This window comes from Lampris incognitus, chromosome 3 (assembly GCF_029633865.1).
Source record: "Lampris incognitus isolate fLamInc1 chromosome 3, fLamInc1.hap2, whole genome shotgun sequence".
Taxonomy (NCBI): Eukaryota; Metazoa; Chordata; class Actinopteri; order Lampriformes; family Lampridae; genus Lampris; species Lampris incognitus.
The window spans coordinates 116,121,954-116,149,141 of NC_079213.1; the positions used below are offsets into that span (position 1 = coordinate 116,121,954).

Here is a 27,188-nt window from a genome sequence, read left to right on the forward strand (position 1 = left end):
ACTCAGCGGTGATGAAACAGTAGGGCTCCTGTATCAGAAATGGTGTGGTTGGATGGACTCAGCGGTGATGAAACAGTAGGGCTCCTGTATCAGAAATGGTGTGGTAGGATGGACTCAGCGGTGATGAAACAGTAGGGCTCCTGTATCAGAAATGGTGTGGTAGGATGGACTCAGCGGTGATGAAACAGTAGGGCTCCTGTATCAGAAATGGTGTGGTAGGATGGACTCAGCGGTGATGAAACAGTAGCACTCCTGTATCAGAAATGGTGTGGTAGGATGGACTCAGCGGTGATGAAACAGTAGGGCTCCTGTATCAGAAATGGTGTGGTAGGATGGACTCAGCGGTGATGAAACAGTAGGACTCCTGTATCAGAAATGGTGTGGTAGGATGGACTCAGCGGTGATGAAACAGTAGGGCTCCTGTATCAGAAATGGTGTGGTAGGATGGACTCAGCGGGGATGAAACAGTAGGGCTCCTGTATCAGAAATGGTGTGTCAGGATGGACTCAGCGGTGATGAAACAGTAGGGCTCCTGTACACAGCAGGTGGCTCATTGATATTTCTACTTTTCGGGAGTATTTTCGGGTCAGATTAAGCTCAGCAGATTTCAAGGCAGGTCAGATTATGTAAACCCATTACGTCAACATAACTCTGAAACCTCCCAGTTAATCTTTTTATTTCTCACATTATGTCCAGTTTCCCTAAAACCAGTTTTTGATCTGAAGTCAATGTATTTGTTCAGCTTCATTGGTCAGTGGCGTTTAGTTCTGAGTTACAGCAACAAGAAAACTAAAGATCTTGTCCTCCCATTTTTTGAGTCCATTGCAGTCCTAAAGCAGAAAGCCTGAAGACCCAGCAAGTAAGTAATCACATTTTAACACAGTACCTGATATCTGATCCGTCTTCAGCCCACGGTCCTCGTAGACTCCCCGTGTCCGTGCTGCATGTCTGACAGGTGAACCATGTGAAGCAGTGGTCGATAGCCGTTCTCCCTCCTCCAGCACGCCCATCCATCTGACCTCCAGAGCTTGTTGATTCTGATAATCTGCTCTGAAATCACTCAGATTACAGAGAGATAAAGTGTAACGGCCCACCAGAGCATCTGGACATTAATTCTCTGCAATCTGGGACGGAGGGCCCGCCGGCAGGAGGGGCCTCATTCTCTCAGCTTGTCTGTCAGGATGAAGGGACGCCTGTCAGCCAAGCTGCTGCTCACCTGTCAGAAACTGATGTTCGGTATCAGTACTGGGACTACTACTGTCGTAGCTGCTCCTAATGCTGTAGCCATGTGGGTCATCAACACTGGGTTATGTAGCGGGTGGTGCTGCACACCGGTGGTGGTTAGCAGGTGGTGCTGCACACCGGTGGGGGCTGAGGTGAGTCAGTGTGAAACAAGCGCTTTATAAATGTAGTCCATCATTAATCCATTATTTGATATAATCCCTAATTGTATTTTCTAGAACGAAGGTGCAGCTAATAGATTTTCATCATTTCTTGCCTCACTGAGAGCCAGGTGAGGGATTAGCCAGAACCAGGACCAGAATCATGTTTACGGGCCATGGAGGTGGGCACACTACCTTAACAGTTTAATGTAATAACATCGTTACAAACGGGATTGCCGATATTGCGGCTTTCGGCATTAGTTAGGCAGCGATACAGCAAAAACGACGCATTTGTGGTTCACGTTTGGGGTAATCTGTAGTTCGCCTCGCTGCTGCCTCCTGCTGGAGGAATTTGCAACCTACAGCCTAGTGAAAAGACTCGAAATGTAGGCTGAGAATATAGGTGGACAGGGCCTACATCTCGTCCAAAGCTGTCCCCTTTAAACAGATAATAGTCTATCTGTTAAAATATGTTTGTATCAAACACTTTACATATCAAGTCCACAATTAGTGAATGGCTACTGATACCTGGTTCTGAAACTTGTCCCCGCTGGTTCCTCAGAATATGCACCAGTGTCCTCAGGACCTCTTACTTTCGAGAGTTAGTTATTGACAATTGAAGACAATTTCTGCACATTCCGGATTAGAACAAACGTGTATGAATCCCACGCACGGTGGAGCAGTGGTCGGCGCTGTCGCCTCCCAGCAAGAAGGTCCTGGGTTCGAACCCCGGGGTTGTCCAACCTTGGGGTCATCCCAGGTCGCCCTCTGTGTGGAGTTCGCATGTTCCCCCCGTGTGTGCGGTGGGTTTTCCCCGGGTGCTCCGGTTTCCCCCACCAGCAGAAAGACATGCATGTTAGGGTTAGTACTCCTGCCTGTGCCCCTGAGCAAGGCACGGCAAGACGACCTGGAGATGGTCCCCGGGCGCTGCACGGAAGCTGCCCACTGCTCCTAGCTGCACAGCTGGGATGGCTTCCATGCAGAGAGGGATCTCCCCACGGCGGTCAGTAAAGTAGTAAAAAGTAAAAATAAAATAAAAGTACACGGTATTCTAACTATAGCCAATGCCCAGCACCCAGCACCCAGCTAATACCCAGCACCCAGCTAATACCCAGCACCCAGCTAATACCCAGCACATACCCAGCACCCAGCTGATACCCAGCTAATACCCAGCACCCAGCACATACCCAGCACCCAGCTGATACCCAGCTAATACCCAGCACCCAGCTAATACCCAGACACGGAGCTGGAACACTTAACTAAGAGTGAAATCAGCGGGTAAACAAACATGGCGCCGCAGGTCTTGTCGCATGAAAACATGTGTTTTTGTTGTGTTTTTGTTGTGTTTTGTACAGCGGGAGAATTCAGGCGTCTTGTTTTTCTCGGATGGCGGTAGTGTCGGCTAGCAGCGCCGCCTTGTGGGAGTCCTTGGTTTCGCAGCGGAGACATGGGAGTTGTAGTTCTCGGGAAGCGAGGCGCCATTAAGAGGAAACCGGGGCCGCGCGGCAGGAAGTGTCCGGAGGCTTTGACCTTTGAAGCGCGGTAAGAGTTCAACGTTATCATACGAACAAGAGTAATTCAAATCTGCTTTTACACGTGTGTGAGGGGGGAGTACCGCTGCCCTCAGCCCCCCCCCCCGCTGTTTCAGGCGGCGCTCCAGGCGGGGCAGAACTGCATGTCCCACAGCGCCCCCAGTGTCAGTATGACGTAATAGGCCGTGCCGTGTGTTTCCTTTTTTTACTCGTGTTGTTGGTCTGCCGCCTGCGCGTGTGAGGGAGACAAGATGGCGGCGCCCATGGAGATCGTGGTGAGCGCAGATTGTGGCGCTCAGCTGTGGAACTGCGCTGTTTTCGACCTGCATTCCGGGACAAACCTGCTTTCGTACCGCGGAGGGAACACCTCCTCCAGGAGCCTGGCCGTCCTGAACGGAGAGTACGTGCTCGGAGCGCAGCTCGGGAAGAACTTCATCAACGTGTGGGAGGTCCAGAGGAAGGTAGGGTCCGCCGAGCCGAGCCGAGCCGAGCCGAGCCACCCACCCACCGGCGGGGTCATCGTGTAGTGTGTGCTTTGGGTCTGTGTGGGAAGCAGAGGCCCCTCTGGACATGTACTGCTCATAGTGTGGGGCAGTGCCACTGTCCGGTGTGTGTCGCGTTGTGAACACCGGCTCTGTGGACCACGTTGTTGTGGTTTTGTAATGAATCACGAGTACAGACTGTGGTCAGTGTACACACGTGGTGTGGTGGAGTGTGGACAGCACCGACACCACATGCAGTCCCGCTGAGGACGTCCCTCACCAGGAAGTCTGCTCATAACGGCGTGCGGCGCTGTGCGGGTCGAGTGGCTGGTGTGCCGCGGCAGCTCACGGTGTCGTCTTGTGCGTTTCAGGACCAGCTGCAGCAGAAGATCGTCTGTCCTGGTATCATCACCTGCCTGACTGCCTCTCCTAACGGACTCTACCTGGCTGCTGGCATCGCAGAGGCCGTTTACCTGTGGGAGGTGAGTGTCCGGGCCTGGGTGGGCTTCTCTAAGACCACCTCACCTGGCTGTAACCCGCATCCGGTAGAGCTGGGCAGTACACCGATACCGATGCTGTGACATGAGACAGTGTTGGCCGTAGGAGTTTTGAAGGCCTGCTGGTACGCTCCAACAAAACCCTGAACACACGAGCAGCGTGACTGCTTGCTACTTTTAAAACGTAGCACATTTCTAATGATCCGTAATTAAAATAAACAGGTGACTTTACTTCATTGTTCTTTTATTACTACAGCAACAAATAGAGGAGACGTGTCAGCTGCAAGGGTGACGTTTCAGTGGGGTGTGGGAGTTGGGGTGGTGGTGAGGGCTAGGTAGGTGGGGTAGTTTTTGGAGATGGAGGGGTGCTTGCCGCTGCAATTGGCACATTTGGGGCCCTGTCTTACAGGCGGTGCAAAGCGCAGCGCAGGTGTCATTGGTAGTTTCAGATGCACACAGCTGTCATTTGCCCGCCCAGCGCCCCCCCCTCCCCCCCCTTGTCTAAATAGCAGATGTACATGTTGTGGAATGTGGCGAGTAAGGGGACTTGATTCGATGTTCTCTTTGCGCTCTGTGAATAGTTGTTGAATTTTGTTTTAAGTGCAGCTAAGACCTGGGTTTCAGCAGAGGTGTCGGTAGTGCAGTAATGCTGATGGGTGGAATGGTGGGGGGTGGGGGGTGCTGGGGTTTCCTTTAGTGCTTTGGTCTCTTGTAGTTTGTGAGTGTTCTTTTGTGATGCAATGATTACGCCTGGGGCGGCATGGTGGCGCAGTGGTTAGCACAGTCACCTCACAGCAAGAAGGTCCTGGGTTCGAGCCCCGGGGTAGTCCAACCTTGGGGGTGGTCCCGGGTCGTCCTCTGTGTGGAGTTTGCATGTTCTCCCCGTGTCTGCGTGGGTTTCCTCCGGGGGCTCCGGTTCCCCCCCACAGTTTAAAGACATGGAGGTCAGGTGACTCAAACACATGTAGGTCAGGTGAATCGGCCGTACTAAATTGTCCCTGTGTGTGTGTGTGTGTGTGTGTGTGTGTGTGTGTGTGTGTGTGTGTGTGTGTGTGTGTGTGTGTGTGTGTGTGTGTGTGTGTGAGCCCTGTGCTGGACTGGCGGCCTGTTCAGGATGTCTCCCTGCCTGCCGCCCAATGATTGCTGGGATAGACTCCAGCTTCCCTGTGACCCTGATTGGGTGGGGACACCTGCAGTCAGGTGAGACGCTGTATTGTTTATAAGGTGGGGACACCATCAGTCAGGTGAGACGCTGTATTGTTTATAAGGTGGGGACACCATCAGTCAGGTGAGACGCTGTATTGTTTATAAGGTGGGGACACCATCAGTCAGGTGAGACGCTGTATTGTTTATAAGGTGGGGACACCATCAGTCAGGTGAGACGCTGTGTTGTTTATAAGGTGGGGACACCATCAGTCAGGTGAGACGCTGTATTGTTTATAAGGTGGGGACACCATCAGTCAGGTGAGACGCTGTGTTGTTTATAAGGTGGGGACACCATCAGTCAGGTGAGACGCTGTATTGTTTATAAGGTGGGGACACCATCACTCAGGTGAGACGCTGTATTTTTTATAAGGTGGGGACACCATCAGTCAGGTGAGACGCTGTATTGTTTATAAGGTGGGGACACCATCAGTCAGGTGAGACGCTGTATTGTTTATAAGGTGGGGACACCATCAGTCAGGTGAGACGCTGTATTGTTTATAAGGTGGGGACACCATCAGTCAGGTGAGACGCTGTGTTGTTTATAAGGTGGGGACACCATCAGTCACGTGAGACGCTGTATTGTTTATAAGGTGGGGACACCATCACTCAGGTGAGACGCTGTATTGTTTATAAGGTGGGGACACCATCAGTCAGGTGAGACGCTGTATTGTTTATAAGGTGGGGACACCATCAGTCAGGTGAGACGCTGTATTGTTTATAAGGTGGGGACACCATCAGTCAGGTAAGACTGAAGAGGTCACTGAGATGATGATGAAAGGTTTCTGTCAGTACACATGGTGTCCAGATGAACTGGTTCCTGGCCTGGGCTATGAGCATCAAGACAGAGTTAAAAGTTCCATGTTTTTTACAGTTGGATCCCTGAATGTCGGAGCTGTGAGAAATTAAAATGGGAAACTTTTGTGAACTATTATAGAAAACTGTTTGAAAATGTTTAACCTGTTGCCATGACAACATGGAAACCTCAACCAATGCAGAAACTGAAGCTCCAGATGTAACATGGAGCATAACGGCATAGACAGAGACACAGTGGATTATGTTTATAATTACTCATAATTATGATTTTAGGGACTTGGAGTAAAATGATATATTTTCTGAACCTGCTCCATTGTTTAAGTGAAATTAGTGACGACTGTGTCCACCTGCCTGGTCATCATATCCACGTTACTAATGATCATCGATCAACATCTGCTGTGTTAAATATCTTATTAAAGCACCAGTAGTCATCCCCTAAATATCATCCCGTTATAAATTCTAAGGTATACAGTCAAAAATATCCTGATTCTCGGTTTTGTCAGTATCACCCAGCCCTCACTCTAGATTTCAACTTTATTCTGCCACTTCTGCCAAGTGGTTTTGTCTGATGAGATTGATTTGGGTTTTCAGCCTCCATTCATATTATTAACCTGCTTGCTTCAAAGCCTGAAGTTTGAGAAGCAGGCATGGAAGTTGCTGGTTTGAAGCCATTGGTAGGGGAACGTGAGATATAACTCAGCTTTTTTCAGCAGGTACCATCCAGGTGCCCTTAAGCAAGGCTCTCTATCTATTAGAGCTGTTCAATATCCAACAGAAGAACACTGGAGTTGTATTGGGGAGTTCCGCTGTGGGAAGATGGCGGCATGAATTCATGTTTGCAGCGGCCTCACCCAGTGCCAGTGTTGGAAGATGGCGGTGCGAATTCACATTTATGGCAGCCTCCCCCAGTACCGTCCATGCTGCATCTTTGTCCACGTCTTTGTCTTAAGTTTAGTCTTCGTTTGATGGCTAGGAGAGCTGGCGCTGGGAGAGCGGGGCAGGCTAAGCTAACTGCTAGCCCATGCAGACCAGCAGTTCCAATAATACTGAGGGCGGTCTGGCGGCGGCCTCACCTGGTGTTGATTGTTTTTGGTGTCGTCGTGAGGAGTGTGGGGAGGTGTGTCGAGGGTGTCTGGCTGGTAGAGCTGGCACTGGATCGGCTGGGAGAGCTTGGTCTGCTTGTCCGGTGGGCCTGGGGACCACGGCTCCTGCCTGGAGCTGCGCCCAAGGAGGAAACACCGAGGGCGTTCTGACAGGATGCTGAAGCGGGGCGGGCTAAGCTAACTGCTAGCCCATGCAGACCGGTGGTTCCAACAGTCATCCTGGCTGGCGTTCGTTCTCCTGGACAGTGATTTTTTGTTTAATGTGGATATATGTGTTAGTTTGGGTATGTGTGTTCTTGTAGTTTTTGGATGTGTTTTTGTCTTTGTGTTGCACTGCTGTGGGCTTGGGGAAACGGCATTTTGTTTCATTTCATGTACGCGAGTGCATGAACTGAAACAAAGTGCTCCTGGTCCCTGGTCCCTGGTCCCTGGTTCCTGGCTCATGGCTCCTGGCTCCTGGTTCTGTATGCATGATTTTCCAGTAAAGTCTCTGTTAGTACACAGATGAGGAATGTGTAGTGCAGAATGAAGCATTACACATGGCTTTTTTATTTTTAGATGTTTTCCCCTTTTCATCCCAGTATGGCTTTCCCACTCCCCATGTTGTCCCTGGATCCCCACCACTACACCTCCCCTGTGATGGTTTGGGAGGACGTAGGCTTCTTTTTGTGGAGTTGCTGACTGTTTCTTCACATTTGCCAGCTGCAGGTTTTCTTTGTCGAGGTTAACGTAACACGTGTGAAGGCCCACCCTATCTCCCCTCAGATCTCCCTCAGATGTACAGGCACCCGACCGCCTGTAGGTGTCACTGGTTACATCATGTTCCTCCTACCGCTCCCCACCCAGGAACACTTCCCATTGTGCTACCTGTGACACTGAGCCAGTCTGGAGGCAGCAGCACCAGTAGTCAAACTGTGAATGCCAGTGTTGAGATGCTTGTGGTTCTGCATCACTATTAACGTTGGTTATTGCAGGTATCTTCGGGCAACCTGCTGGCAATCCTGAGTCGCCATTATCAGGACCTGACTTGCCTGAAGTTCACCGATGACAGCAGCCATTTTATCTCTGGAGGGAAAGACAACCTGGCTCTGGTCTGGAGCCTCACCAGGTACTCTTGTCTGCTCAATCAGCACACACCACAGTGAACTTAACCACTGCTGCTGCGACTTTATAATCCCTTGAATAATGTTATTATACCATATTGGGCTTGCTTATTGTGCATTGCAAGTCTTCCTCATTTGTGTTTCAAATGATTGTAAGTGTGGAAACCCCTGCTAGTAGGAGATTGTATCTGACCGAAGTTTCATTAATACACCAACTCTTCGATTGCCTTTTATAAATGATCAGCACATTACGACTGTTGTTATACACATTTTTCTGTTATCAAGTTGCTAAATGTTAGCACTGGAGCTCTCAGTTTGTAACGGTTGTACCCATCTGAACCCTTGAACCCATCTGTCATTCCAACCACTCACCTCACCACTGTCACACTGCTCTCATACATATCCTGCACCACTCCTACATACTTCTCTGCCACTCCCAACTTCCTCATACAATACCACATCTCCTGTCTCGGCACCCTGTCCTATGCTTTCTCTAAATCCACGAAGACACAGTGTAACTCCTTCTGGCCTTCTCTATACTTCTCCATCAACACTCTCAAATCAAACATCACACCTGTGGTGCTCTTTCATGGCATGAAATCATACTGCTGCTCGCTGATCATCACCTCTCCTCTTAACCCAGCTTCTATTACTCTTTCCCGTATCTTCATGCTGTGTCTAACCTGTCATACAACTCACCATACGCCTTTTCCTTTGCCTTTTCCACCTCTCTCTTTGCTTTACACTGCAGCTCCATGTACTCCTGTCTACTTTCTTCATCTCTCTATCCCACTCCTTCTTTGCCAACCTCTTTCTCTGTATACTTTGCTGTACTTCCTCATTCCACCACCAAGTCTCCTTGTCTTCCTTCCTCTGTCCTGATGACACACCAAGTACCTTCCTAGCTGTCTCTCTCACTATTTCTGCAGTGGTTGCCCAGCCACCTGGCAACTCTTCACTACCACCCAGTACCTGTCTTAACTCCTCCCTGAACTCCACACAACAGTCTTCCTTCTTCAACTTCCACCACTTGATCCTTGGCTCTGCCTTCACTCTCTTCCTGTTCTTGGTCTCCAAAGCCATCCTACAGACCACCATCTGATGCTGCCTATCTACGTTCTCTCCTGTCACCACCTTGCAGTCTCCAACCCCTTTCAGATCATGCCTCCTACATAAGATATAGTCCACCTGTGTGCACTTTCCTCCACTCTTGTACGTCACCCTGTGTTCCTCCCTCTTCTTGAAATATGTATTCACCACAGCCATTTCCATCCTTTTCACAAAATCCACCACCATCTGTCCTTCCACATTTCTCTCCTTGACACCATACCTTCCCATCACCTCCTCATCACCTCTGTTCCCTTCACCAGCATGTCCATTGAAGTCCGCTCCAATCACCACTCCCTCCTCCTTGGCTACCCTCTCCACCACTTCATCCAACTCACTCCAGAATTCTTCTTTCTCTTCCATCTCACACCCAACTTGCGGGGCATATGCGCTGATAACATTCAGCAATACACCTCTGATTTCCAGCTTCATACTCATCACTCTGTCTGACATTTTCTTCACCTCCAGCACACTCTTGACATACTCTTCCTTCAGAATTACCCCTACCCCATTTCTCCTCCCATTCGCACCATGATAGAACAGTTTGAACCCTCCTCTGATACTCCTGGCCTTACTCCTCTTCCACCTGGTCTCTTGCACACACAGTATACCTACCTTTCTTCTTTCCATCATGTCAGTCAGCTCTCTCCCTCTACCAGTCATAGTGCCAACCTCTACACTCCTACCCTTCCTCCTCTCTTGCTGCCTCTGGACATGCCTTCTCCCTCTCCTTCTCCTTCACCCAAACGTAGCATAGTTTCCACCAACACCCTGCTGGTTAACAGTACCGGTGGCGGTCTTTGGTAACCAGGGCCCCGACTGATCTGGTATGGATTTGGCAAAGATTTTATGCCGAATGCCTTTCCTGACACAACCCTCCCCATTTATCTGGGCTTGGGACCGGCACTAAGAATGCACTGGCTTGTGCATCCTCAGTGGCTGGGTTCCATTAAGGCAAATATATTATCACTGTAATTAACCAGGACTGGATCGCTGCATCACTTCTGGTTATCTTTATGCATGCTCAATAATCCAGGTAAGAAAATCAAAGAAAGTTGAATCAGTTCATCTGGACACACCATTTATTGACATACGTTTCATCATCATCTAAGCGACCTCTTCAGTCTCACCTAACTGCAGGTGTCCCCACCCTTATAATCAATACAGTGATATAACGACTGAGACCAACATTCAGTTTCATATGCAAATATGGTGTGACCATTAACTAGAGTTACAATGGTCATGTGTACTATTCACAGAGAATTTGGGAATCGTTGCAATCACAGCATTGTAAGATGGCGACAGATGTACTCCTAGACACCCCCCCCCCCCCGGTTCAGGGATGGCCGTTACCTCTTCACATAGATGGCCTGTTTGACTGCCTGTTCAAACCAGCGTTCCTCCCTATCAAGGATGGTCACATCCTCATCCTTGAAAGAGTGGCCACTGGCCTGTAGATGGTGTAGACTGTGGAGTCCTGACCCTGTGTTGTGCCATCCTCTTGGCTAGAGTCTCTTTAGTTTCCCCAATGTAAGGGTGGGGATACCTACAGAGGGAACAACCATCCCTGACCCGAGGGGGAGTCTAAGAGTACATCTGTCACCATCTAACAATGCTGTGATTGCAAACATTCCCAAACCCTCTGTGAATAGTACACATGGCCATTGTAACTCTAGTTAATGGTCACACCCATATTTGCATATGAAACTGATCGTTGGTTTGGGTGGTTATGCCACTGTATTGTTTTAAGGGTGGGGACACCTGCAGTCAGGTGAGACACTGTATTGTTTATAAGGGTGGGGACACCTGCAGTCAGGTGAGACACTGTATTGTTTATAAGGGTGGGGACACCTGCAGTCAGGTGAGACACTGTATTGTTTATAAGGGTGGGGAAACCTGCAGTCAGGTGAGACACTGTATTGCTTATAAGGGTGGGGACACCTGCAGTCAGGTGAGACACTGTATTGTTTATAAGGGTGGGGACACCTGCAGTCAGGTGAGACACTGTATTGTTTATAAGGGTGGGGACACCTGCAGTCAGGTGAGACACTATTGTTTATAAGGGTGGGGACACCTGCAGTCAGGTGAGACACTGTATTGTTTATAAGGGTGGGGACACCTGCAGTCAGGTGAGACGCTGTATTGTTTATAAGGGTGGGGACACCTGCAGTCAGGTGAGACACTGTATTGTTTATAAGGGTGGGGACACCTGCAGTCAGGTGAGACACTATTGTTTATAAGGGTGGGGACACCTGCAGTCAGGTGAGACACTGTATTGTTTATAAGGGTGGGGACACCTGCAGTCAGGTGAGACACTGTATTGTTTATAAGGGTGGGGACACCTGCAGTCAGGTGAGACACTATTGTTTATAAGGGTGGGGACACCTGCAGTCAGGTGAGACACTGTATTGTTTTTAAGGGTGGGGACACCTGCAGTCAGGTGAGACACTGTATTGTTTATAAGGGTGGGGACACCTGCAGTCAGGTGAGACACTGTGTTGTTTATAAGGGTGGGGACACCTGCAGTCAGGTGAGACACTATTGTTTATAAGGGTGGGGACACCTGCAGTCAGGTGAGACACTGTATTGTTTATAAGGGTGGGGACACCTGCAGTCAGGTGAGACACTGTATTGTTTATAAGGGTGGGGACACCTGCAGTCAGGTGAGACACTGTATTGTTTATAAGGGTGGGGACACCTGCAGTCAGGTGAGACACTGTATTGTTTATAAGGGTGGGGACACCTGCAGTCAGGTGAGACACTGTATTGTTTATAAGGGTGGGGACACCTGCAGTCAGGTGAGACACTGTATTGTTTATAAGGGTGGGGACACCTGCAGTCAGGTGAGACGCTGTATTGTTTATAAGGGTGGGGACACCTGCAGTCAGGTGAGACGCTGTATTGTTTATAAGGGTGGGGACACTTGCAGTCAGGTGAGACTAAAGTGGTCACTGAGATGATGATGAAACGTTTCTGTCAATAAACGTTGTGTCCAGATGAACTGGTTCAACCTACTTTGATCATTTCTGGTGTTTTTAAAAAAAATTTTTTTTGGTTGTAGCAGTAATTCAGCTGGTTGTTTTTTGAATGGGGATGTGTAGTTGCCTGTCACAGTGCAGGTTTTCCGCTCTCTGTCATGACAGTATTCACAGTTTCCCCTGGTCTTCAGTAAGCTGTGTCAACAGTCAAATTAATACGATGAACTTGTAGCCCCTTGTTTTGTTTTTGGTTCCATGCGACTCACCTTTGTCATAAGATGTGCTGTTTGCCCAACCGCTGTGGCCTGGCAAACACCTCCACGGTCACAAGGCTAACACAGAAACTCACAAGGAGTTTCTTTCCCCAGGCCATAAGGGTACTTAACACCAAATAACATTAATAACTTACACTGTGTATCATCATCGATGGTCACTCGGCGTCAAGTATGACTGTCCTCCTTTTGGGTCCTTATCAGAATCAACTTTACTGGCCAAGTGTTACTGTGCATGCGAGGAAATTGTCTCCGGTACACAGCAGCTTCTAGCACTTCCAGACAGCAGTCACACACAAAAAGAAAACAAAAGAAACAAATAAGAAAAGAAAAAAACGTAACAAATATATTTAACAACAAGACATTGAAGGCAAGCATGTCTGCACAACATATGTTGCTACTATACAGTTCAGTAATCAACAACCTATGCCCATATAGTATGATATATTGCTTATATACTATATATCCCATACACTATACTATATATACCAAATACCATACCATATATACCATCCATCCATCCAAACCGCTTATCCTGCTCTCAGGGTTGCAGTGATGCTGACACCTATCACCTACCAGCAGGCGGAGAGACACCCTGGACAGGCTGCCAGGCCATCACAGGGCACATATATACCATACCATACCATTATAAATTATACCATACCATATTTACCATATTTACCATATACCATATACACTATACCACATACCATACCATATAAACCATATACCATATCATATATACCATATCACATATACCATACATACCATATCATATATACCATATACACTATACACACATACATTATATAATATATACCATATATATATATACCATATATATATATACCACATATATATATATATATATACACCACACACACACACACATATATATATATATATATATATATATATATATATATATACACACACCATATATATATATACCATATATATATACACTGCCGTTCAAAAGTTTGGGATCACCCAAACAATTTCGTGTTTTCCATGAAAAGTCACACTTATTCACCACCATATGTTGTGAAATGAATAGAAAATAGAGTCAAGACATTGACAAGGTTAGAAATAATGATTTGTATTTGAAATAAGATTTTTTTTACATCAAACTTTGCTTTCGTCAAAGAATCCTCCATTTGCAGCAATTACAGCATTGCAGACCTTTGGCATTCTAGCTGTTAATTTGTTGAGGTAATCTGGAGAAATTGCACCCCACGCTTCCAGAAGCAGCTCCCACAAGTTGGATTGGTTGGATGGGCACTTCTTTGAGCAGATTGAGTTTCTGGAGCATCACATTTGTGGGGTCAATTAAACGCTCAAAATGGCCAGAAAAAGAGAACTTTCATCTGAAACTCGACAGTCTATTCTTGTTCTTAGAAATGAAGGCTATTCCATGCGAGACATTGCTAAAAAATTGAAGATTTCCTACTGTACTACCACTGTACCACTGTACTGTGTGTACTACTCCCCTCAGAGGACAGCACAAACAGGCTCTAACAGGTACTATTTAATGAAGATGCCAGTTGGGGACCTGTGAGGCGTCTGTTTCTCAAACTAGAGACTCTAATGTACTTATCTTCTTGCTCAGTTGTGCAACGCGGCCTCCCACTTCTTTTTCTACTCTGGTTACAACATATGGTGGTGAATAAGTGTGACTTTTCATGGAAAACACAAAATTGTTTGGGTGATCCCAAACTTTTGAACGGTAGTGTATATATATATATATATGTATATATGTATATGTATGTATGTATATATATATATATATATATATATATATATATATATATATATATATACATATACACATACATACATACATACATACATACATACATACATACATACATACACACCATATACACTCACCGGCCACTTTATTAGGCACACCCGTCCAACTGCTCGTTAACGCAAATCTCTAATCAGCCAATCACATGGCAGCAACTCAATGCTTTTAGGCATGTAGACATGGTCAAGACGATCTGCTGCAGTTCAAACCGAGCATCAGAATGGGGAAGAAAGGTGATTTAAGTGACTTTGAACGTGGCATGGTTGTTGGTGCCAGACGGGCTGGTCTGAGTATTTCAGAAACTGCTGATGTACTGGGATTTTCACGCACAACCATCTCTAGGGTTTACAGAGAATGGTCCGAAAAAGAGAAAATATCCAGTGAGCGGCAGTTCTGTGGGCGAAAATGCCTTGTTGATGCCAGAGGTCAGAGGAGAATGGCCAGACCGGTTCGAGCTGACAGAAAGGCAACAGTAACTCAAATAACCACTCATTACAACCGAGGTATGCAGAAGAGCATCTCTGAACGCACAACACGTCGAACCTAGAGGCAGATGGGCTACAGCAGCAGAAGACCACACCGGGTGCCACTCCTGTCAGCTAAGAACAGGAAACTGAGGCTACAGTTCGCACAGGCTCACCAAAATTGGACAATGGAAGATTGGAAAAACGTTGCCTGGTCTGATGAGTCTCGATTTCTGCTGCGACATTCGGATGGTAGGGTCAGAATTTGGCGTCAACAACATGAAAGCATGGATCCATCCTGCCTTGTATCAACGGTTCAGGCTGGTGGTGGTGGTGTAATGGTGTGGGGGATATTTTCTTGGCACACTTTGGGCCCCTTAGTACCAATGGAGCATCGTGTCAACGCCACAGCCTACCTGAGTATTGTTGCTGACCATGTCCATCCCTTTATGACCACAGTGTTCCCATCTTCTGATGGCTACTTCCAGCAGGATAACGCGCCATGTCATAAAGCTCGAATCATTTCAGACTGGTTTCTTGAACATGACAATGAGTTCACTGTACTCAAATGGCCTCCACAGTCACCAGATCTCAATCCAATAGAGCACCTTTGGGATGTGGTGGACCGGGAGATTCGCATCATGGATGTGCAGCCGACAAATCTGCAGCAACTGCGTGATGCTGTCATGTCAATATGAACCAAACTCTCTGAGGAATGTTTCCAGTACCTTGTTGAATCTATGCCACGAAGGATTAAGGCAGTTCTGAAGGCAAAAGGGGGTCCAACCCGGTACTAGCAAGGTGTACCTAATAAAGTGGCCAGTGAGTGTATATATATATATATATATGTATATATATACACTACCGTTCAAAAGTTTGGGATCACCCAAACAATTTTGTGTTTTCCATGAAAAGTCACACTTATTCACCACCATATGTTGTGAAATGAATAGAAAATAGAGTCAAGACATTGACAAGGTTAGAAATAATGATTTGTATTTGAAATAAGATTTTTTTTACATCAAACTTTGCTTTCGTCAAAGAATCCTCCATTTGCAGCAATTACAGCATTGCAGACCTTTGGCATTCTAGCTGTTAATTTGTTGAGGTAATCTGGAGAAATTGCACCCCACGCTTCCAGAAGCAGCTCCCACAAGTTGGATTGGTTGGATGGGCACTTCTTGCGTACCATACGGTCAAGCTGCTCCCACAACAGCTCAATGGGGTTCAGATCTGGTGACTGCGCTGGCCACTCCATTACCGATAGAATACCAGCTGCCTGCTTCTGCTCTAAATAGTTCTTGCACAATTTGGAGGTGTGTTTAGGGTCATTGTCCTGTTGTAGGATGAAATTGGCTCCAATCAAGCGCCGTCCACTGGGTATGGCATGGCGTTGCAAAATGGAGTGATAGCCTTCCTTATTCAGAATCCCTTTTACCCTGTACAAATCTCCCACCTTACCAGCACCAAAGCAACCCCAGACCATCACATTACCTCCACCATGCTTAACAGATGGCGTCAGGCATTCTTCCAGCATCTTTTCATTTGTTCTGCGTCTCACAAACGTTCTTCTTTGTGATCCAAACACCTCAAACTTGGATTCATCCGTCCACAACACTTTTTTCCAGTCTTCCTCTGTCCAATTTCTGTGTTCTTTTGCCCATCTTAATCTTTTTCTTTTATTGGTCAGTCTCAGATATGGCTTTTTCTTTGCCACTCTGCCCTGAAGCCCAGAATCCCGCAGCCGCCTCTTCACTGTAGATGTTGACACTGGTGTTTTGCGGGTACTATTTAATGAAGATGCCAGTTGGGGACCTGTGAGGCGTCTGTTTCTCAAACTAGAGACTCTAATGTACTTATCTTCTTGCTCAGTTGTGCAACGCGGCCTCCCACTTCTTTTTCTACTCTGGTTAGAGCCTGTTTGTGCTGTCCTCTGAAGGGAGTAGTACACACCGGTGTAGGAAATCTTCAATTTCTTAGCAATTTCTCGCATGGAATAGCCTTCATTTCTAAGAACAAGAATAGACTGTCGAGTTTCAGATGAAAGTTCTCTTTTTCTGGCCATTTTGAGCGTTTAATTGGCCCCACAAATGTGATGCTCCAGAAACTCAATCTGCTCAAAGGAAGGTCAGTTTTGTAGCTTCTGTAACGAGCTAAACTGTTTTCAGATGTGTGAACATGATTGCACAAGGGTTTTCTAATCATCAATTAGCCTTCTGAGCCAATGAGCAAACACATTGTACCATTAGAACACTGGAGTGATAGTTGCTTGAAATGGGCCTCTATACACCTATGTAGATATTGCACCAAAAACCAGACATTTGCAGCTAGAATAGTCATTTACCACATTAGCAATGTATAGAGTGTATTTCTTTAAAGTTAAGACTAGTTTAAAGTTATCTTCATTGAAAAGTACAGTGCTTTTCCTTCAAAAATATGGACATTTCAATGTGATCCCAAACTTTTGAACGGTAGTGTGTATGTATATATATATATATATATATATATATATATATATATATATATATATATATATATATATATATACACATACATATATACATACACATATATATACATATATACACATATATACATATACACACACACATACACACCATATCATATATACCACATACCATATACACTATACCATATATGATAGCATATATGCCATATACCATATCATATATACCATACATACCTTACCATATACCATACCATATATATAGACACACACACACCATATACCATACCATATATACCATATATCATATACCGTACCATATATACCACATACCATACCAACACTCCACAACCCGTCATGCCCATATACAACTCTATATACTCCCCCTATATTACACTATATTAACTTATGTACCAAAAGTATACACTATATATTCACCTACTATCCACTTCACAACTACATGCTATATTATATACCTATGTTCCAACCACAACAATAACAACAATAATTGTAACCAGTATACAGCAGTTGAATTTGTGTTGACAATTGTATATTTGTATTGCACAAACATGTGTATCGCACATCTGGTTTAAAGAGGCAGTGCACATGGTAAATATGTAGGTGAGACATGTTGACAAGAGGGGGCTGTTTACAAAGTGTCGTATTTACATAATACTTGTGTATTCCTGTGCCATATGCTGTAGGCATCCTGCTTGGCCTGCTGAAGTAGTCTTAGTTTTGCTGTGAATCATGGCTTGTTATTGTTGTATGTGCAGGTCTTGGAAGACACACACGTCTTCACAGAACATGATGTAAGATGTCACAGTGTCAGTCAGTTTGTCCAGGTTGCCAGTTGCATCATCAAATCCACTCCAACCAGTGCAGTCAAAACAAGCTTGCAATTTCTGCTTTGTTTCGCTGGTCCAGTTCTAAACTGTTTTAACCTCAGGCTTTGCTGATTTTACTTTCTGGTTGTAGGTTGGAATAGGATGAACCGAGCAGTGATCAGAGTACCCCAAAGCTGCCTTGGGGACCGAGTGATATGTATCTTTCTTTTTTTGTTGTTAGACCCCCCCCCTTTTCTCCCCAATTATACTTGGCCAATTACCTCACTCTTCTGAGCTGTCCCGGTCGCTGCTCCACCCCCTCTGCTGATCCAGGGAGGGCTGCAGACTACCACATGCCTCCTCTGATACATGTGGAGTCACCAGCCACTTCTTTTCACCTGACAGTGAGGAGTTTCGCCAGGGGGATGTAGCGCGTGGGAGGATCACGCTATTTCCCCCAGTTCCCCCTCCCCCCTGAACAGGTGCCCCGATTGATCAGAGGAGGCGCTAGTGCAGTGACCAGGACAGATACCCACATCCGGCTTCCCACCCGCAGACATGGCCAATTGTGCCTGTAGGGACGCCTGACCAAGCCTGAGGTAACACGGGGATTCGAACCGACAATCCCCATGTTGATAGGCAACAGAATAGACCGCTACGCTACCCGGACTCCTAATGAGGCTGTTTTTGATGGCAAAGCCAACATTGTGGATCCTCGGCTCATCAGCTGCTTTTCCTTTCCAGAAGAAAGTGTAACCACCCTTTTCCTCTTTCAGCTGCCCTTGGTTGGCCAGTTTGGTTTCAGAGATTGCAGCAATGTCAATCTGGGATCTCCTCAGCTTCCCGGCGATGATGGCAGTACGCCGTTTAGGTTGATCGCTGGATTGATTGTCCATGAGGGTTCATATGTTCCAGGCTCCCAAATATACGAGGTTATGTTTCTGACCACATGGTGGTGATCCCTCTGGATGTGCTGGTCCAGACAGGAGTTATGAGGTAGACTATATTTAGGGCACCTTTTCTAGCCCCCTCCCCTACTGGGGTGGGCGGATTGAATCCTAAATAAGGCTGCTGAGTCATAGATGCAACAGCCGAGAAGCCCCTCTGCCTCAGTCCCAGGGCTTAGCAACTGATGATACCCCCACCACCTGTGTGCCAGGTTGTAGCTAGCGGCTGCCAGACTTCACCATCTTGCCCCCGTCACTTCTCCCTGATTGCCCCAGGGCTTTGACCCAGGATGTTGATGAGTTGATTTCCTTGCGGGAGGAAGCCTGCGTGTGACAGCTTTTTATGTGGCGAGGCTGGGGACCACCCTCTGTTACAGCCTTGATCCGACTTCACTGCCGTTTTGACCAGGAGACATCTTCTGCCTGTTCCGCCACTGAGGTTTTTGTTGGATTGCACTTCGTGTGGAACTTCCCACTTGACCTATCCGCCTTAGGTGACCCTACCAGGAGCTAAGCTCCGGACAGCATAGCACCTGGGCTCATTAGTACATGTAAACTTCTCCACCACAGCAAGGTGGCGATCCAGGAGAAGAGAACAAGTCCCACTGTGTGTACTGTGTATACAGTCCTCAGAACTGTCACTACTGTCACTTTGCCTCTGACACCTCATGTGTATATAAATATAATCCGGTCGGAGATGTCGTCTCTCAACTGTAACTCCATTCTTGTGTCTGAAGCTGCTAATCCGACGGTAAACGGTGACGGGCACATGGAAGAGGAAGTCTTCATAGGAAATGGAAGCAAGAGTATCTACAAACCCCAATTCCAGTTAAGTTGGGACGTTGTGTAAAACGTGAATAAAAACAGAACACAATGATTTGCAAATCCTTTTCCACCTATATTCAGTAGAATACACTACAAAGACAAGATATTTAATGTCCGAACTGATAAAACTTTATTGTTTTTTGCAAATATTCACTCATTTTGGATTTGATGCCTGCAACACGTTCCAAAGAAGCTGGGACAGGGGCAACAAAAGATGGGGAAAGTGGAGGAATGCTCAAAAACCACCTGTTGGGAACATTCCACAGGTGAACAGGTTAACTGGAAATGAACAGGTTAACTGGAAACAGGGGAGTGTCATGATTGGGTAGAAAAGGAGCATTCCCGAAAGGCTCAGTCGTTCACAAGCAAGGATGGGGTGAGGTTCACCACTTTGTGAACAACTGCGTGAGCAAATAGTCCAACAGTTTAAGAACAGCGTTTCTCAACGTACAACTGCAAGGAATTTAGAGATTTCATCACCTACAGTCCATAATATCATCACAAGATCCAGAGAATCCGGAGAAATCTCTGCATGTAAGCGGCAAGGCCCAAAACCAACACTGAATGCCCGTGACCTTCGACCCCTCAGGCGGCACTGCATTAAAAACCGACATCCTTCTGTAAAGGATATTAACACGTGGGCTCAGGAGCACTTGGGAAAACCATCGTCAGTTAACACAGTTGGTCGCTACATCTACAAGTGCAAGTTAAAACTCTACCATGCAAAGCCAAAGCCAGATATCAACACCACCCAGCTGGCTATGTCTGCGGGTGGGAAGCCGGATGTGGGTATGTGTCCCGGTCACTGCACTAGCGCCTCCTCTGGTCAGTTGGGGTACCTGTTCAGGGGGGAGGGGGAACTGGGGGGGATAGTGTGATCTTCCCACGCGCTACGTCCCCCTGGTGAAACTCCTCACTGTCAGGTGAAAAGAAGCAGCTGGTGACTCCTCATGTATCGGAGGAGGCATGTGGTAGTCTGCAGCCCTCCCCGGATCAGCAGAGGGGGTGGAGCAGAGACCGGGACAGCTCAGAAGAGTGGGGTAATTGGCCGGATACAATTGGGGACAAAAAGGGGGGGGGAATGCAATAAAAAACAAAACAAAACAAACTGTAACGGCATTGTTCAATAATACACCGGCCGTGCTTCAGATCTGACAAGAAAGATGTCAGATTAAAGCCCCCCGAGGCTCATTTGTGGTAGTGGGCTGTACAAATAAAATGGACTGACTATTTGTGGTAGTGGGCTGTACAAATAAAATGGACTGACTATTTGTGGTAGTGGGCTGTACAAATAAAATGGACTGACTATTTGTGGTAGTGGGCTGTACAAATAAAATGGACTGACTATTTGTGGTAGTGGGCTGTACAAATAAAATGGACTGACTATTTGTGGTAGTGGGCTGTACAAATAAAATGGACTGACTATTTGCGTCAACACTGAAAGAGCTTCTGCAGTTTATAGTGTTGTTTGGAAAAAGCACAAGTAAATCCAAATGTTCAAGTGTGTGTGTGTGTGTGTGTGTGTGTGTGTGTGTGTGTGTGTGTGTGTGTGTGTGTGTGTGTGTGTGTGTGTGTGTGTGTGTGTGTGTGTGTGTGCGTATTTATGAAAAGTAATTGTTTGGGTGTATGGATTAATTGATAAAATAATCATTAGGTGAATGGTTATGTATAAATAATGTTTTGTACCAGCTCTGCTGTGGACTAGATTATGGCAGATGGTTTTGTACCAGCTCTGGCTGTGGACTAGATTATGGCAGATGGTGTTGTACCAGCTCTGCTGTGGACTAGATTATGGCAGATGGTTTTGTACCAGCTCTGGCTGTGGACTAGATTATGGGAGATGGTTTTGTACCAGCACTGGCTGTGGACTAGATTATGGCAGATGGTTTTGTACCAGCACTGGTTTTGGACTAGATTATGGCAGATGGTTTTGTACCAGCTCTGGTTGTGGACTAGATTATGACAGATGGTTTTGTACCAGCTCTGGCTGTGGACTAGATTATGGCAGATGGTTTTGTACCAGCTCTGCTGTGGACTAGATTATGGCAGATGGTTTTGTACCAGCTCTGCTGTGGACTAGGTTATGGCAGATGGTTTTGTACCAGCTCTGGCTGTGGACTAGATTATGGCAGATGGTTTTGTACCAGCTCTGGTTGTGGACTAGATTATGGCAGATGGTTTTGTACCAGCTCTGCTGTGGACTAGATTATGGCAGATGGTTTTGTACCAGCTCTGCCTGTGGACTAGATTATGGCAGATGGTTTTGTACCAGCTCTGGCTGTGGACTAGATTATGGCAGATGGTTTTGTACCAGCTCTGCCTGTGGACTAGATTATGGCAGATGGTTTTGTACCAGCTCTGGCTGTGGACTAGATTATGGCAGATGGTTTTGTACCAGCTCTGCTGTGGACTAGATTATGGGAGATGGTTTTGTACCAGCACTGGCTGTGGACTAGATTATGGCAGATGGTTTTGTACCAGCACTGGTTTTGGACTAGATTATGGCAGATGGTTTTGTACCAGCTCTGGTTGTGGACTAGATTATGACAGATGGTTTTGTACCAGCTCTGGCTGTGGACTAGATTATGGCAGATGGTTTTGTACCAGCTCTGCTGTGGACTAGATTATGGCAGATGGTTTTGTACCAGCTCTGCTGTGGACTAGGTTATGGCAGATGGTTTTGTACCAGCTCTGGCTGTGGACTAGATTATGGCAGATGGTTTTGTACCAGCTCTGGTTGTGGACTAGATTATGGCAGATGGTTTTGTACCAGCTCTGCTGTGGACTAGATTATGGCAGATGGTTTTGTACCAGCTCTGCCTGTGGACTAGATTATGGCAGATGGTTTTGTACCAGCTCTGGCTGTGGACTAGATTATGGCAGATGGTTTTGTACCAGCTCTGCTGTGGATTAGATTATGGCAGATGGTTTTGTACCAGCTCTGGCTGTGGACTAGATTATGGCAGATGGTTTTGTACCAGCACTGGTTTTGGACTAGATTATGGCAGATGGTTTTGTACCAGCTCTGGCTGTGGACTAGGTTATGGCAGATGGTTTTGTACCAGCTCTGGCTGTGGACTAGATTATGGCAGATGGTTTTGTACCAGCTCTGGCTGTGGACTAGATTATGGCAGATGGTTTTGTACCAGCTCTGGCTGTGGACTAGATTATGGCAGATGGTTTTGTACCAGCTCTGTCTGTGGACTAGATTATGGCAGATGGTGTTGTACCAGCTCTGCTGTGGACTAGATTATGGCAGATGGTTTTGTACCAGCTCTGGCTGTGGACTAGATTATGGCAGATGGTGTTGTACCAGCTCTGCTGTGGACTAGATTATGACAGATGGTTTTGTACCAGCTCTGGTTGTGGACTAGATTATGACAGATGGTTTTGTACCAGCTCTGGCTATGGACTAGATTATGGCAGATGGTTTTGTACCAGCTCTGCTGTGGACTAGATTATGGCAGATGGTTTTGTACCAGCTCTGCTGTGGACTAGGTTATGGCAGATGGTTTTGTACCAGCTCTGGCTGTGGACTAGATTATGGCAGATGGTTTTGTACCAGCTCTGGTTGTGGACTAGATTATGGCAGATGGTTTTGTACCAGCTCTGGTTGTGGACTAGATTATGGCAGATGGTTTTGTACCAGCTCTGCTGTGGACTAGATTATGGCAGATGGTTTTGTACCAGCTCTGCCTGTGGACTAGATTATGGCAGATGGTTTTGTACCAGCTCTGGCTGTGGACTAGATTATGGCAGATGGTTTTGTACCAGCTCTGCTGTGGATTAGATTATGGCAGATGGTTTTGTACCAGCTCTGGCTGTGGACTAGATTATGGCAGATGGTTTTGTACCAGCACTGGTTTTGGACTAGATTATGGCAGATGGTTTTGTACCAGCTCTGGCTGTGGACTAGGTTATGGCAGATGGTTTTGTACCAGCTCTGGCTGTGGACTAGATTATGGCAGATGGTTTTGTACCAGCTCTGGCTGTGGACTAGATTATGGCAGATGGTTTTGTACCAGCTCTGGCTGTGGACTAGATTATGGCAGATGGTTTTGTACCAGCTCTGGCTGTGGACTAGATTATGGCAGATGGTTTTGTACCAGCTCTGCTGTGGACTAGATTATGGCAGATGGTTTTGTACCAGCTCTGCTGTGGACTAGATTATGGCAGATGGTTTTGTACCAGCACTGGTTTTGGACTAGATTATGGCAGATGGTTTTGTACCAGCTCTGCTGTGGACTAGGTTATGGCAGATGGTTTTGTACCAGCTCTGCTGTGGACTAGATTATGGCAGATGGTTTTGTACCAGCTCTGCCTGTGGACTAGATTATGGCAGATGGTTTTGTACCAGCTCTGCTGTGGACTAGATTATGGCAGATGGTTTTGTACCAGCTCTGCTGTGGACTAGATTATGGCAGATGGTTTTGTACCAGCTCTGCTGTGGACTAGATTATGGCAGATGGTTTTGTACCAGCTCTGCTGTAGACTAGATTATGGCAGATGGTTTTGTACCAGCTCTGCTGTGGACTAGATTATGGCAGATGGTTCGGAGATGCTGGATAAACCGCTGCCGGTGCGTAGTGTCCTCTGACACACCATGTGGCATCACACATGGCGTGTGTGATGCTGAATGGTGCTGCAGTTACATGTTCTGTGGGATGAACTGTTAATCTGCGAGTCATTTGTAACACTAATGGTGGTAACAACAGAACTGATTTTACTCCACCTTACACACGGGGTCTGGAAGCTGGTCAGCGGTTAGTGGCGTGGCTGTTGGGGTGGAAGAACAGCACCGAGGAATGGACGCTATAAGACCCGTGAAGGTGTCCTGTGGTATCTGTCACCAAAACATTAGCAGCAGATCCTTCAAGTCCTGTAAACTGCGAAGTGGGGCCTCCATGGGTCGGACTTGTTTGTCCAGCACATCCCACAGATGCTCAATCAATCGGCTTGAGATCTGGAGAATTTGGAGACCAGGGCAACACACTGAACACTTAATAATGTTCCTCAAGCCATTCCCAAATAATGTGTGCAGTGTGACAGGGCACATTATCCTGCTGGAAGAGGCCCCTGCCATCAGGGAATACCACTGCCATGAACTCCTTTCAAGAACTACTGCCCTGTTACTTGTTCTTAGCACTTATTATATTCACTCATTTAAAAAAAATCTCTGGTGCTTTTACTATAGCACTGGTTTTGCTCTGAGATGCTTGTTTAGGGAGAAGACGCACTTATGACCTCTGATGAACTAGTAGTTCTCCTGACTTCCTACGGTAAATGATGCACTTATTGTAAGTCGCTTTGGATAAAAGCATCGGCTAATGACTGTAATGTAACGTAAAGTCCACTAGATGATGTCCAGTAGATGGCGCCATGAGACTGGCCTGGCTCAGGAAGGAGAAGGCTGGTCTATGTTGGTTCCCCTTTTCCCTACTGGAGCTCTTATCGGAGTTAAATAGGTCACTGATAATTACTCGCTCACACTATGATGTGGCCTACATTGCTGGCCATCAGCCGCTGGTCTGTGTGTCCGACTGTCCTCATCACACGAGTCTTCATTCAGACATACAAAATGACACACAACACAACACATGCACAGTCACACCTGCGTGACGGAGGCTCGTCTTCTCACCAGGACGGCTTCGTACATCTGGTGTTTATGTTACGGGTAATGTGAAAAAACGGTTAATGTGCAAACTACCCGGTTAATGTGCAGATTACCCAACGGGGTGGTTAATGTGCAGATTACCCAACGGGGTGGTTAATGTGCAGATTACCCAACGGGGCGGTTAATGTGCAGATTACCCAACGGGGCGGTTAATGTGCACATTACCTGCCAGAACGGGTTATCTGCACATTAACCGCGTAGTCTGCACACTACCCGTTTGGATGGTTAATGTGGATGAAACGAACCTGCAACTCATCTTTTTATGATATTTTAATATGTAAATCAGCAGCAGGCCTTTAGCCTACTGACTCATGAAGTGAGGCCATCTGAGGAATCACAAGTTGTGGTAAATGAAAGAACAGACGTTGGCGATATCATTCTGTCTTTAGATCAACGTTTCCCCCCTTGTATAACGAGGCTATTAGCATCAAAGAACACACACATGAGGCCTCCTCCTCCTCCTCCTCGCTCTCTATCTGATCCCTGATATGAATGAATAGCCTACACATTTGACAAGGGTGAAAAGAAATATCAGTCTCGGCCATCTCCCATCAGGCTGCTATAGCCAACTCTCACTGGAGACATGCGTCATCCAACCAATCCCAAATGGAAACCCCTCCGTGGACAGACTGGTAAATAACACTTTATGGGAGAGGGGTACTGGCGGGGGGAAACACTCAGACTAGATGATATGAAAACAGAACGAAATTCGTTTTATAAGCCCAGTATGTAGGAGCAGAAGCAGCGACAACATATGTCCAAATGCACTTCCTGTCTGCCAATCAGGCAAGACACATGAATGAACAGGCCGTACCTTTCACATGCACTTTTAAACAACCACCAAAAAAGACAAAAATGTGCCCGATCCCCTCCCTCGCCTGGCTAATATCCTACTAGTAGCCTACATATTTCATCCATCATATCCTAATCTAACCCAGAATATGGGAGGGAGCAAACACATTGTCCATGTAGACTAGACTCGCTCGCTGCTGTGCAAGTAAAGCACCCACGTGCACGTGCATCTGCATACGAGTGGGGGGAAACGTTGATCTAAAGACAGAATGATATCTCCAACGTCTGCTCTTCCATTTACCACAACTTGTGATTCCTCACATGGCCTCACTTCATGAGTCATTAGGCTAAAGGCCTGCTGCTGATTTAAATATCAAAATATTGTAAAAAGATGAGTTGCAGGTTCGTTCTATCCACATTAACCATCCAAACGGGTGGTGTGCAGACTACCTGGTTAATGTGCAGATAACCCGTTCTGGCGGGTAATCTGCACATTAACCGCCCTGTTGGGTAATCTGCACATTAACTGGGTAGTTTGCACATTAACCATTTTTTCACATTACCCGTAAGATTTACACATTCATTTATGGGTGTTCCCCCCAGATGAACTTTATTACAGACAGTGTGCCGTTTGTACCACACTGCTCATCTTCATTGTTCAGCAGTGTGAAAAACAACACAAAAACCAGTCGGCTGGACCAGCTCCCATGTCACTGAATGTAGAAATCTGGAGGGGGGCAGTGAGTCGTGTACTTTGCTTCAGTAAGGACCACTCAGTAACCCCTGATGAAAAATACTACCTGTACTATGGTATTCACAAGTCATAATGGATTTACTAGTCATGTTATGATATTTAATAGTCGTGATATCTATCCATCCATTATCCAAACTGCTTATCTTGCTCTCA

At 46.5% G+C, this 27,188-nt stretch overlaps 1 protein-coding gene across 1 annotated transcript in view; it reads left to right on the forward strand.

Annotated features, from left to right (window-relative positions):
* Positions 1-2,998: 2,998 nt before the first annotated feature.
* wdr18 (WD repeat domain 18) overlaps positions 2,999-27,188 on the forward strand; it is a 121,868-nt gene continuing 97,678 nt past the window's right edge. The window contains exons 1-3 of the mRNA XM_056276046.1: positions 2,999-3,375; positions 3,768-3,878; positions 7,990-8,123. Coding sequence (XP_056132021.1) covers positions 3,166-3,375; positions 3,768-3,878; positions 7,990-8,123 — 455 coding nt within the window. The 5' untranslated portion in view covers positions 2,999-3,165. The remainder of the gene's footprint in view (positions 3,376-3,767; positions 3,879-7,989; positions 8,124-27,188) is intronic.